This window comes from Numenius arquata, chromosome 2, assembly GCF_964106895.1.
Source record: "Numenius arquata chromosome 2, bNumArq3.hap1.1, whole genome shotgun sequence".
NCBI classification, from domain to species: Eukaryota; Metazoa; Chordata; class Aves; order Charadriiformes; family Scolopacidae; genus Numenius; species Numenius arquata.
In genome coordinates, this window is record NC_133577.1 from 1,619,530 (window position 1) to 1,633,669 (window position 14,140).

Here is a 14,140-nt window from a genome sequence, read left to right on the forward strand (position 1 = left end):
CAACCCTCAACTTCTTGCATCTCCTGCTTGTTCTTCGTTCTTCCATCTTTCTGGTTGGAAAATCCTTTCCTTCTTGGGAACCTTACCATACCTTCTGTTGTCGTGCTGAACTTGGATCCCATGATTTTTCTTCTGGTTGTGATTACTTTGATTTTAGCCTTTTAAAAAATCAGGTGAAATGCAAACCAAGGCCTCAAGGAAATGGCAGTGGTGATAAATCTGTGCCATCTCTCTAGTTCCAGAATAATCACAATATCAGAATGTTTCTAAACTTCTGAAAGCCGCTGTGTAAGAAAGGACTAGCAAACGATGCGGCCTAAAATTCAAGGGGATGAAGATAACTACACGTGGAGTGTCACACAGCAGACACTTCCAAGTAGGAAGAGTTTTAAGAGATCTTTGGATAGGAACCACACCCTTGAACTTGTTGCTTATTTGAAATAACACGTAGTGGGTATTGTGTGAGAATATGAAGGTTTCTGGAGATTTATGGTGCTGCTCTGGGGTCTCTAACCTCAGGTCCCACAGGAAACCACTGTGAGGGCATACTGTAAGACATATTTTTGGCCCACTGTCCATCCTGGCAGGTCCTCACCCTTGGCAACAGCATTCCTTGATTCTTGTTCCATCGGACACATCCTCTAAATGTGGATGCCTTTCATTTTAACATCCCGTGGGAATATTTTGGTAGAGAAGAATCAGTATGTTTTGGGATACAGTGGTGTGAAGAAGCGAAGGTTGGCAGTTGATGGTGCATCCTGCTGCTGCTTTGAAAGTTAGAAGGGAAGCTCCCCTTTGGTACCAATCTGAGGAAGGGGCCTGATGGAAATGACTGATGGAACGGCAATAGACCTTTCAGAGATGACTTAATTGAAGAGATGGGTTCATTGTTTCCAGCTGCTTAGCTGAACTCTGAGGCCATGAGAACAAGGATAATTGTATTTAAAATAATCCAGCGTTTCCTAAAATACACAGTTTTCTCTTCCTCTCAGCAGGGTGGCACCAGGCCCCTGATTTACTCCCAGAATTATTTCGGGAAATATTCTTTAGCATACTATGTATGTTATGAAAGGCAAACAAATGCGAAAAAATCCTGGCATCTGTGGTCAGTGGGAAATTGATTTCAAAGGAGACAAAGTTCATCAGGGTTGCAATCCTAAGGTAAGCAGGGAGGTGAGTTTCTCAATTTACAATAATTTTTAATGGGTTTATCTGAATTTGATCACTGAGATGTCAGTGGTTGTAAAAGGTGCTGCCCATCATCCAGAGCTGTGTTTCTGTTAGCAAAAATATCTGCAAGTGCAATTGCTGCCATTCCCTCCCTGTTGCTTTTGAAACATTTTTTCCCTTTATTTTCTTCCACACTTTTATAGTGGCTCAGATTCCCACGGTGCTGCCAGGTCTGTTTAGAAATTGAGTCACAACCATGTTATGATCGACCCTTCTGACTCAAAATGGTAGATTTGAATTACTTCTGTTTGGTTTTTTAAAAAAATTCTTGGGTGCATACAGATCATTCTTGATTTTTTTTTTTTTCTTTACAAACAGAAGAAATCTCTTTAAACCTCTCTCTGAAATTGAGTTACTTGACCACCTTTAAAAATTAAATTTTTAGACACACGTCCCAAATGCTGCAAGCTGCTGAATACAATCTTCAGAGTATATCAGCTTTATCTGTGGATTTGATGTAAATATTTTTGTGATAGAAGTTCTGGCGCTTTTTCTTCAGTAAAAATCTAGAAAAATCATAGCAAAAAGGTGCTATATTAGCATAGCCATTTAGTTCAGATATTAAATGATACAACATGCAGTTAGGTTATTAGGCTTATCCTGACAATCTGGGTGTTTGTCAGCACAAAAGAACTTCATTGCAATCTTGGTGAAGGAGGACGTACCTTCATTCAAAACAAAACAAAGCAAAACCCACCTTCCTCCTCTCAGCATCCCAACAATTCATAATTCTTCAGAGTTCTTAGAATAAAGTTTAATCTATGGCTTCTTAATCTTAAAAGCTGTATGCTTACCTTATCTTGAAAAAATATCATTGCCCAGAAATCTAGTAGCGCTGAGGATTGAATGTATGCATAATATATGGAACTCTTATTGTATTTCAAATTGAAAACGGTGACAATTGCTATCAGAAGCAAACAAGAATAACTAGAAATATTGATGCTCTTTTTTTTGGGATAAGCCATATTTCTTGACTCAGGATTGTCTATCAGAAGTTACCAAATGTGTTTGTAGTTTAGGAGGTACTATGTGAAATACTGAACGCTATAAAACAATACCAAGATGAATCGGTTCGGTTAATATCTTCTTCTAATAATTGTCTTTTTGATGGTGCAGGCTACTTTTGCCAATAAGTGTATTTGTATACATTTCTGTACAGGTTCCTACTTTTCTTTAGAGCTGGGTAGTATCTTCCTTATCAGACCACTTCTCTTGGTAAGACGTGGAAGGAGTTCTGTGGTGGGTGGGAATTTTCTGCTTCTGGTGAAGACCTCAGGAACCAGAGCCCAGGAGAGGGGATGTGTCTTGCTGGTGGTCGTCACCTGGATTATTGCTAAGGATTTTAAAGTGGGGAAATGAGGTGTCTCATGGGCTGTGCACAATCCTGAGTCCATTAAATACTGGAGTAGAAGAAAACTCTTGGGGGGGGGCTTTACCTTCCTCACTGTATAAAGTTTTCTTATCATTCACCTCGCTCAAGATTCTCTGTAGTTTTATTTCCCTTATGTCAAAATTGCACAAACTGTGGTTTGCTTGTAGATCTGTGTATTGCCATCAGGGTACTAATTAATTTTATTGATGATTGTGAAACCATTTTTGGATCCCCAAAATGAAATGTTATTGCCTTTTCTGCTGTAAGATGTGCCATTAAACTAAATTTAAGTGGACAAAAGCCAAGCAATCTGAGAGAAGCCACTACCCTTCTTGAATTTTTCTTTTTGAAAAGTATCGCATAGTTAAGAGTGTAGAGTTTACAACCGGGTGTAAAATCTTGAATTTCCAATATTTCACAAAATTATTTTGTCTTCAGGAGAAGTGACTGTACTGGGAAAAATATTTTTTGTCTAAGAGCTGTTTGTAGTTTGAATATGTAGATGGAGGAGTAATGATAAAGTTAAATACTGCTGAAATCCTGGGTGTGTTCTAGTGCAGCAAAATGTGTCTGACGTTTCTTCTTCTCTCTTTGCATTTTATAAAAGAGCAATGCTGCCAGTGAGGGGTACTTAATTCATTCATTTCATAACTTTCTTCATTCACTTAATTACTGTTCTGAAATATTACCCCTTAATGATGAAAACATGCCCCCAAACTTGTGGAGCGTTGCCACTGAATTAAAAAAACTAAGTTCAAAGATTAATTGCATATAGAAATTTACATTTTATAGAGTGGTCAGAGCTGTGTGGCTGACTACAGCCTGCAAAAAGCACGTTATCGAAATACTTGTGCTAAAATACATACTAGAAAATTTAGTAGAATGTACCTCAATCTAGGCTGATAAAAGGAGAGATAAAATATGAGTAATTTCTCCTTGGTCAAAGAGCTTTTGTTTATTCTTTTGTTGTTTTACATACAAAGAGATATGAAATTAACAGCTCATTACTAACCAGAGTTCTGAAAGTTATATACGAAACCTTTTTTTTTTTCTTTTTTTTTTTTTTCCTGAAAATGAGGTATTACCTCAGCACTACAAATTAGGAAATTTTTTAATGACGTCTGCATCGAGGGGTTCATAAATAGCATCTAGTGTGTTGATAGTGGCAGCTCTGACAACTCCCAGAAATGGATGACTCGCCTCAGAGGAGAGACCACAGCCTTTGTGGGGCGTGTGTGTGTCTGCAGTGGAAGAAGCTGGCACTTGGGAAGAGCAGGATGCTCTCCAGGCTCCTTCCCGAGAATCTGGTGGGCACAAACCCACAGCTGCCGCAGTACAGCTAGCTGTGGAAATCGTTGTGGAATCTGAGGAAATAGTTCTGCTCACCGTTAATATCTACTGTTTGCTTCCTGTCTGCCGCAACGGAAGCACGAAGTAAAGGACATGACATGGGATTTTTGCTTTTCCTCCGAAATAAGAAGTAGGAAGACTCCTGTGATGTGCTTTGAGTATCTAATGTATGACTGTGCAAATAGAAAAAGTTCTAACTGTCTGTTACAGAGTTTTGTGTAACACCATCAGTTTATGTAGACAAATCTGTGTAGCTTTGTCTTTGAATAGCAGTCATCTCAAAAGGTATTCCTTGAGCAGTATCCGTACCCGTTCTTTCTTTTCCTTTAACGTGAGCAGGTAAGATTGGCAGTGAAATTGGCTGTGATAATTAGTTGATTTTTTTTTTTTTAGTCATCTAGAGGATAGGATGATGGAATTTAAGTGTAATGTATTACAGTATGTGTGTTTTATTCACCTCTTAGCAGACAGTGACAACGTTGTCAGGTCTCATGGAAAATTCTGAAGCTACTTAAAACAAATTTTCTAGAAACTTTTGTCAGGAAACCAAACTTTTTTATAAAAGCAAAGAAAAAGGTATAGATGTCGAGTGGGAATATGCAAGGTGGTTGAGGACTGAAGTGACAGTTGAGCATGATTGCCTACTTAGATGTCTTATTTCTTGCACCGTTTAAGGAGCATCTGTGTCACCTGAAATGTTCGTATTTGTCTTACTGGGAAGCCACGTGCTGTGGAGGAGTGGTAACGCTCTGCTGCTGTGATCAGAAACAAGTGGAGATGCTTAGGTACCTGGCCACTTACATTATTAATGGGATTTTGGTTATTTATGACAAATGATTTTGAAGATAAAAGGCAAACTGGTCAATTTTCTTCAAAGCTTCTTCAGCAGCAATCCCCTGTACTGTCCATTCATTAATTAAATGTTTCCTGTAATCTAACCAGTGCTGTGGATCCCTGTATTACTGTGCTAGAGATTGCATGCCTTGTCTGTGCCATGTTCTTTCATCAGGTGCTACATCTCCCCTCCCCTGAAAAATGAGAAATTCCCCAGATCTGGTTGCATTCCTATCTTCAGATGGCATGAGAAGGAGGATCTAGGAAATTACAGGCTGCTGAGTCTCATATTGATCCGTGGGAAGGTGATGGATAAACTGTTTCCCATCCTGGAAGCCATTTCCAAACATACAAAAGACAAGAAGGTGATTGGGAGTGGTCAGCGTGGATTTGTGAAGGAGGGGATTCTCCTGGACGTATTTTTGTAGGATTCTTTCTCATCTAGCTGTGGCAAGAATTAGGTATCTCCATAGGGCAGTTCAGCCTGCCTCTGTTAGCTGCATGGGAGGTATCTCTTGAGGAGCATGAATTAATTCTGCCTATTGACAGAGCTTAGTCAAAAAATACCTGATGTTTGTGCAGGTAAAACTGTGTCTTTGTCTTCTTCCTTGTAAATTTAGTTTTGAAAAGTTGATTTATGCACAAAACAAAGAATGAAAATTTGAAACCTATGTCCTCTTAGATCGTTCTCCATCTGGAGACAGGATATTTCACTTAGATTTACTTGGACACAGATCACTTGAAAAATGGATATCCATCTATGCTAATTATGCCAGAGCTGAGAAGTATAAAAATATTTGTATATGTTGCTTTTTGAATGCTTGGGGAGGTCACTTTGGTGTTACTTTTTCGGTTGCACAACTGTTTTTGTGTGTTGGAAAGTTTCTGTAGGGTATGTGCAAAATTACACTAATGGACAAGTAGTGTTTGAGGCTGTTGGAATATCAAAACAATTGTAGGGTAAGTGTACGTTTGATTATGTGGTTCTTAGTTCAAAATTCTAAAAAGAATCTTCTGCACCTGACAAAATGAGCAGAAAAATAAAAAAACCCCAAAGTTAATAGTTGAAGAAATAAAGTTAGAATACACTGTTGACTTTGTCTTTGAAAAAAATGTGATTAACAAGTGAAGCCGCCTTGGAGGTGGAGATGGTTTGGATATGGCAAAGGATGAAGTTCTTGCAGTTGAGTGGCCAGGTCTGTTGGTGCATCCGCCAAGGAAACGGACAGCGAGAGAAGGCAGATTTTATCAGTTGGAGAGGTTGGTTTCTAGTCTCCTTGGACTATGGCTTTCATCAAAATAATGCCAGAACTTCAAGGGGGAAAAAAAAAAAAGTGAAAATTTGTGTGGGTTATTAGTTTGTTTAGATTTACATATTTATAGTGCTGTCTTGACTGACTGGTTTCTGGGTCTCCACAGGGTGCGGGCTTGACAAGCGGAACAATAAAGTCTAATTGCTAACAAGGTTGAAGGCCTGGGAGAGAATGCCTGGCTGGGAAGAGTGGAGATACAACAAGGCTGCACAACATCCCTTAATGACTCTCACCACGTGTCGTATCGCAAATTAGCATTACAAATTCTGGTCATTCCATGAAAATCTTTAGGATTTTAGAAAAGGTTTTCTATTACTATTTTATTGTCAGGAATGTAACATTTGCTATTTTAATGTGTTTTATTTGCAAGATCAAAGCACCACTTAAATGAAGAGTTGTGTAATTCTGATTTTGGTTTCAGGAGAATATGTAACTTCAAGAAATCATTTTTTTCTCTCTTACTGAATTAGAATAATTAGAACAATTTTAAAGTGAAGTTCAGAGCAGATAAGTTTAAATATATCAGTCTTGCGTTATGAGATGTTTTAGTATTGTGAGCAATGGTTTTGTTAGACACAGATCGTTACTTACATGGACTTTCATTTCTCGGTGTCTGTCATTGCAGCTCAAGGAGAGCCTTGAAGCACAAAGAGTTAACGTAGGAAAAAATAATTTTGATGGCAAGTTAAAACTCATTTGTAGCAGGTTTTGGATTGCAAGTGAACATGCTCTAGAACTTATTGAAACTCAAGACACCATTTTTAAGAATATTTTGTATGTTCTGTGTTCATCTCACTGCCCATCAATTGGGTTCAGCCTTCAGAGGAGGACCTTTGCTGTAGCTTCCCTACAAACCTCATAAAATGTGTAATTATGGCAAGATGTTGTTGTGGTTTGGGCACCATAAACCAGGACAGATGTGCTTTCTTCATTACACAGTAAGGTTTTGTCTCCTACCTAAGTTTCTGCAGGAAATTAGAAGTAATATTAAAAATGCTGCAGTTGTTCTGCTTGCCTGATTGTAACAGTAAAGGAGACAAAATTGATTCCAGTTTATGGCCCTGTGTTTCAGTGTTATTCAGCAGCACCTGTTGGCTGACAGCTGTTGGGGATTATTACAGGTTTATTAGTCATGAACAGGATAGCAACAACAGTAAATAAGATTTAAACTAGCTACTGAAGGAGTTTGCCTAAAAGATGTAGGTCTTTTTATAACTGGATAATTTTGAATGTTAAATTGGAAAAAAGATACATCCATGGACATACATGGGAAATACATGTAATCTTCATACGTATACCAAATTCTGTAAAACTCTTCTTCTAGGCTGTATCACAAGGAGGTGAGCAAAAATCAGAATTCACCAAGGCCAACAAACAGAAGTACTTTTTTGACCTTTTAAGTTCTCAGTCCAGATGAAGTGAAATGGTGTTGCTTTGTGTAACTCCTTACCATATGTGCACCCTGAATGTGTAAGGATGTTATTAAATCATTTCAATATCAGAGTTACTCTTTGAAATTTCAGAGATTTTTCAGAAGCTTGGAGAGTAACGAGGGATCGTATCTATCTTTTCTATCTTGAATATGAGTGTTATTGCTAGAAGGTTACAAAGAAAGTCAAAACTTTCATGGTTCTGTTGGAGTCTTTGAATGTTTGCAGGAGCCAAAAAAGAAATGTTGTTGAGTAAGAGCTTGTTGTGCTACATTGTTTAAAGAAACAAAACCAAACCCCTTTGTCTGGGGGAGATTTCCAAAGACAGATCTCACGCTGTGCTTTTTGGAGAAGCTGATAGTCATATGTTCATAAAGCGCAAAAAAAAAATCCCAATGTCTCATGACTCAACAGAAAATTGTACTGGGTTTTCCCTTTTATTTACTTTGGTAGGAAGGTGATATTTGGTAGGTAGGTGATATACTGGTACTGGTGATACGTACCGGTATACGTTCAGAAGTGCCCGTTTAGTTTTCTGTGAGACCACATCTGTTCTTGCTCATTTTACATCCTTCCTGAATAGCTATTGTTCTGCCACTTAATTGTTCTCTTATTAGCCAAGTCTACAAATCCTAAGGCATAAAAAGCCTCTTCCTTAGGAATAACTTTAACTAACTACATTCATCGTTTTGATGACAAGCTGCTCACTAAATCTCTGTTACTTATTTAAAGGTCTTCACCCTTGCCACTTGCCTGCGGGAATGTTTGAAAAGAGCTCAGATGTGGAAAATAATCTTTGAATTTTTTATATTTCAGTTGCCTGCCATTCCCACGCCCCTTTTCTATGGCTCCAAAGTAATTTTATCTTTTTACTCCCATGACTTAACCAGCTTTTGTGTGATTAGTCTTTATCTGGTAGCCATTCTATATGTAAATGAGAAGAAGTTCTTTTGTGCTATGTCCAGTACACCAGTCTCTTAAAGAATTTTTACCGCCTTTGAGCAAGGAAGAACTCTCACTAGGAATCAAGATAACGTTCTTCAGCTTTTAGAGATCCTGTTTTAACCAAATTCTTGTTTATGTGAGTGGATTACCAGGGAACTGGGGAAGCTGGAGATGGGGGTGTTCGGGTAGAGTGGTCACAGTCAGTCTGTAGAGGGTACACTCATTCTGTTTGGAACCAGTGGGTCAAACTGAAATTGCAGCTTAATTTTAAGGTGATCTTCTTGGTGTTTTTTTTTAAATCCTTCATAGATTAAATTCTGAGGGCTATAGTCACAGCAAGGAAAAGAAGGAAGAGTGCAAGCCCACACTGCTTAGGTGGCAGCGTCAGCCACCCACCCGATGTAGATGACACGCCATTCCTGCTGCCAGGAGGGTTCATCTGTGATGAGGTTCTGAAAAGAGTGTGCTTAAGCATAGATGGGAATAACCAGACTGAATTCAGTAGTTTTTCAAGTTTTGGGCTTAGACCACCTGGAGATGTGATGGTTGCATTTTTTGACAGAAACTTGGTGAGTGACCAACAGTGGGTTTGTGACTCTATGTTTTCACAACTATATCAGTACATGGATAAATGGACACAATATGTGTGGCTCCACAGTTGGCCTGACTTGGCCTGTAATGATGTGTAGTTACAAAAAGGGGAGAACCTACCCTGTCCCCTGTCCTCCCCACAAGAGTTTGTCCCCATCTCTTCTGTGTGGGTGTTACACATTATGTGGTGGTATCGTGAGTTAGGTCACTGTCCTTGTCAGATACTCGACTTTTTTCTTTAGGTGCACGTGTAATTCCAACCTACCGTGCAGCCAAACGATTTCCACAATTGACAAAAATATGGTGAAAATGTGTGGACGCGGGCAGAAGGGGAATCTGGTGTTTTCAGTGGCAGAACGTGCTCAAGATTGATTTAAGGCAGCTGGGAAGCCATGGGCTAGCTTGAGAAGAAACATGAAGTATGCAAAAGAAAAGGTCCCTAGGAAAGAAGGCTGCCACTTTGCTTTTCCTCAGTTAAGTAAAACATAAGTGATCTCCACATAAAGCTGAACATTTTGTTTGTGATGGACATATCTGCATAATGAGGGTGAACCTTGGAAACCAGGGAATAAAACAGTAACCGTAAAATAAATAACCCTTGCCAAGCAAGGAAATGCGTTATTTGAAACAAGAAATTTTGAAAAATCACTTTAACTTCAGTCAGTCAATAATTACTGCAGCTGAATCTTGACCCATTCTGAGAAGAAAAAGAAAGAAAAGTTGACACTCTTATTCTGTATCCTTTCTGATGACAACAGAACATCTGCATAGGAGATATGCTGGCGATTTCTCAAAAAAAAAAAAGAAAAAAAACCACCCAAGGAAAAAAAAAAATAAATAGGAGGAGGAGGAGGTCTGTAATTCCAAATGTGTGATCTGGATAAAGGAGTTATGAATTGGCAGTTCCTCATGCAATCAACATTTTTAAAGTTATATTCATAAAAAAATATGCCATTAAAATATGCCATAAAATAAAAAATTGTAGGTGAATCTGGAAGGGTTTTTTTGTTGTTGTTGCTTTTTTTTTTTTTTTAAACTAAATCTAAGCTATTTTAAGGTAGCTCCTCACAGAGGTCGTTGTTTCTCTCTCATGTAAGAGATGTTTAGGAATGGACACCGGTACCTGCACATTCTTAATGGTTTTAGGTTAGGATGTTTTAAATAAAACGTAGGATGTCAGGATGATTTAAATAAAAATCTGATACACAGTGTTGGTACTTAACTCTGGTGGGTGAACTTGGAGTCATCAGCCCTGCGTTCTGTTCGTGTATCAGCACTTGGGTTCGTTATCTGATACTTGGGAGTTAGTAACTTTATTTGATTGACTCTTTTAAGTAGCTGATGCTTTCCCCAGCACACACACAGCATAAGTTATATTAAAATATATCGTGGAACTATGTATGTAGATTTAATTTGGTTCTGTGTTGGGTGGTGAAAGAGACGTTGTGTCCCTGTTACTCAACAGAAAAGGGGTGTGAAAGATTGCAGGCCCGTGCAAGAGCCTCCTGTTGGTTTTCTTAATGTCTTAATTCAGTATAGTTTGTACTTAAATTTTCTAGTCATTTTTTCTGCGCTCAGCACCATAATATATAAGTGTCAATTAAACATTAACTGCTGGTGTGGGAATTACCCCACAAAGGGAATTCAAGGGAATTGTAAAATTCCTAATAAATCCATCTGTAGATCTCAAAGTTCTTTTACAAAGGGAATTGGAATCAGTATTATCTTTTTCAAGTGGTAATGCAGGGGACACAGAGAGAGGATTTCCTGTGCTTAAAAAGAAAATAAAGGACCTTGTCGGGTTTTAATCATTAGGCTTAAAAGAATGCATCAGGAGAGGTGTCTTGGGGTGGCCTACCCTTATTTACTTCTGTGTGTATGTATGTGTGCTTGCTCTCCCCCAACCAGATACGTGGTGTGTTTCCAGAATAACAAGTGCCCTTTGACCTCCCTGTATCTCCTCTGTCAAAAAAAGAAAGGTACATTTTTGCTCTATTTATTAGAAGTACTAAGAGATACCTTTAGATATTGCTACATCATGAAAAAAGTACATATGTAAATAGATTTAATTTTTTTTTTTTTACCTCTAGGTTTCTTCTTCCAACATGATTTCCATATTTTCATAAAGCAGGGCAGGTATTATCTCCATTTTACAGATGTGGAAAAAGAGGTTTAATGTGGGTCTTGCAATAAGCCAGTAATAGAGTTGGAAGCAGAACTTTGATATTTTGCCTTCCAGACATTAACGTCATTGATTCATATCTGTACACTTTGTGGCAGAGGAATTTTTAAAAGCTATTTCTATTTCTTTTAACTTAAACCCCACAAAAGAGACAGAAACTGAGTGAAGCAAATCCCATTCTTTATGGAACTCTGCATGAAAGAAATTCATGGGTTTTGTTTTGTTTTTGTTTACAAGTACAATGCTCTAATGGAAAAAAAAAGTTACGCTCTTAAAAGCAGGTTTATAGTAAAATGGAAAAAGAAAAATGTATATAAATTTTTGGGGTTATGTTGCCAGCACCATGTGTTATCTACACACTGTAGATGTGAGTGCCTCCAGTTAAAACCAATGGATCTTTTTAACTTGCCTGAACAGCCCTCAGATTCCCTTCCCTCAAAGCCTCTTTCTCTAGGTATTGGCAATTCAAAGGTTTATCTTACAGAGTTTTGGCTCATAGATATACTTTATATCTCTTCATAACCGCAGAGTCCCATTTTCATAAATTGTTCCACTTACAAAAATTTCCTATCTCTCCTTATATGTAAGGGCTTTGCTAAATAGATATTTTCTGCTTGTCTTGTCCATGGGAAGGCCTTCTGGTCATTTGGGTGTCTCAGTTTTTAGAACGAAGAAGACAGAGAGCATTGGAGCATTAAAAAAGAAGAAAAGAGAGAATTAAATTGCAGTGTTGAAAGGAATTCCCGTGTATAGTCTGGTAAGAAAGGCACAAAAGCTTACGTGAATGGTTCCTGAGACCTAGACTGCAGAGGAAATTGTTCTTAAAACAGGCTGTTCCAGTTCTAGTTCCCGTTCTACTGCAGGGGGGTTCTGTCCCGAGAAGCTGCCCTTGGCCACTGGAGCCCCACTAGGAAAGGGAGCAGCGGGGAGTGGGAAGAGCCTTCTGTGGCCAGGACCTGAGCCTCACGGGCACGGAATGGGATGTGAGTACAGTCAGGGACGGATTATAATCCTTGTGTTAAGATTTTCAAAACAGACTGCTAGGAATTTGTACGGTTGCCGACTTGTTCAGTATCACTGCTTTTGATTTTACGTTATCCATAGTCTCATCAATGTAACAATCGTCTGAAATCAGAACCTTTAAGATAAATTGCGAGGGTCTGTAGTGTACACAGTCAGTACCAGGAAAGTGTGCCTATAATGTGCGAACTTCAGTGCCCGCCCTTGTGTCCTCCAAGGGGAATGTAGATAGAATTGTTAGGAGCAAACTTGCTGTGCCTTTGTCTTACGAGCAGAGTACAGCAGAGGACCACAAAGATGAAGAGGGGCCTGGAGCATCTCACTGACGAGAAAAGGCTGAGGGACTTGGGTCTTTTTAGTCTGGAGAAGAGAAGGCTGAGGGGGGATCTGATCAACACCTATAAATACTCAAAGGGTGGGTGTCAGGAGGATGGGGCCGGTCTCTTTTCAGTGGTGCCCAGGGACAGGACAAGAGGGAACGGGCACAAACTTGAACATAAGAAGTTCCATCTGAACATGAGGAGGAACTTCTTTCCTGTGAGGGTGGCAGAGCCCTGGAAGAGGCTGCCCAGAGAGGTGGTGGAGTCTCCTTCTCTGGAGACATTCAAACCCATCTGGACACGTTCCTGTGGGACCTGCTCTGGGTGACCCTGCTCTGGCAGGGGGTTGGACTGGATGATCTCCAGAGGTCCCTTCCAACCCCATAGCATTCTGTGATTCTGTGAGCAAGGAATCTTTTACTTGAGAATAATTGCTCTGAACAGCAAACAACTGTTTGTTTGGTTTGGGTTTATTGTGTTTTGGTATGATTTTGGTTTTAAAGATGTGCCTTTCAGTTGTCTGTGAGTGCAGATTTTGTCACCTGGGGGTTAGTACAGGTTTGACTCGGGTGTAGTGAGCTCCGGAGATTGGGAGATACCCAAGGTAGAGACATGGACGGTGTGCCTGTAACCTCCATGACAGCAGTTTTTGTGTGAATTTGTCCATCTTGAACATACCTGCTTGCTGCCTGCCGTATCCAGATCTCTCCTTAAAGTTGATAAAAATAATAACAGGGACAAAATAATGTTGCCTCCATTTAGGAGGGAGTGAATCCATCAGGAGCACATGTCTCCTTAGTCCTGCCTTGCCATACAAAGAGGGAAGCCTTCACACACCCACCGCCTCGGCAGGTTTGGCGGGGTAGGGAGTATATGGTATTTATCCCGCAGATTACTCTCTTAGCTTTCTTTCAGATGAGAGCATAAGAACTCAAGACTGTTGTCTCCATATAGAGATTATAGTACCACGTGGCGCAGTAAAAGATCGCCTGCTGTCTCTCTCCTGCTTGCTCGAGATCGACTGTGGGATAAAAATAGTCAGTAGAATCCAGTTAAATTAGGGAAGAAGCGTTAAAGCACAGATAGACTAAAAGAACAGAAAATAGAAAACTCGAAGATGATGAAATATTAATATATTACATGTTTTAGTCAAGTCTTGGAGCGAGATGGATTGAGTATGAGCACCCCCCAAAAATAAACAGAAAATGAAATTCTGCTACATGACAGAGGGGGAACTTTTCTTTGATCTCAGCTGTATCGACAGTACAATTGAACCACTATTTAAGAAAGGGTGAAGCCCAGCGATGTCATTTTACAGAGGGAAGCTGCGACCACAGCAAACCTCTCTACCAGCCCATGTGCACTGTGTCCATCAAATCCCGTGTACAGGGCAGGTGGGCGTGCGGCTGAGCAGAGATCTCACCCGAGGAATATTTGTGGGTAGTTCTAATTTGAGTTGAGTAGTTGGCTGAAGATGACCCAAGGGGTTCTTTTATAATATGAAGAAATAATTGAAATGTGTATTTCTGTTATCTTTCTAATAACTAGATAGC

The 14,140-nt window shown here is 39.4% G+C and overlaps 1 protein-coding gene across 1 annotated transcript in view; it reads left to right on the forward strand.

Moving 5' to 3' along the window:
- Nucleotides 1-309: 309 nt before the first annotated feature.
- LAMA2 (laminin subunit alpha 2) overlaps nt 310-14,140 on the forward strand; it is a 304,356-nt gene continuing 290,525 nt past the window's right edge. Inside the window, exon 1 of the mRNA XM_074144590.1 lies at nt 310-376. Coding sequence (XP_074000691.1) covers nt 310-376 — 67 coding nt within the window. The remainder of the gene's footprint in view (nt 377-14,140) is intronic.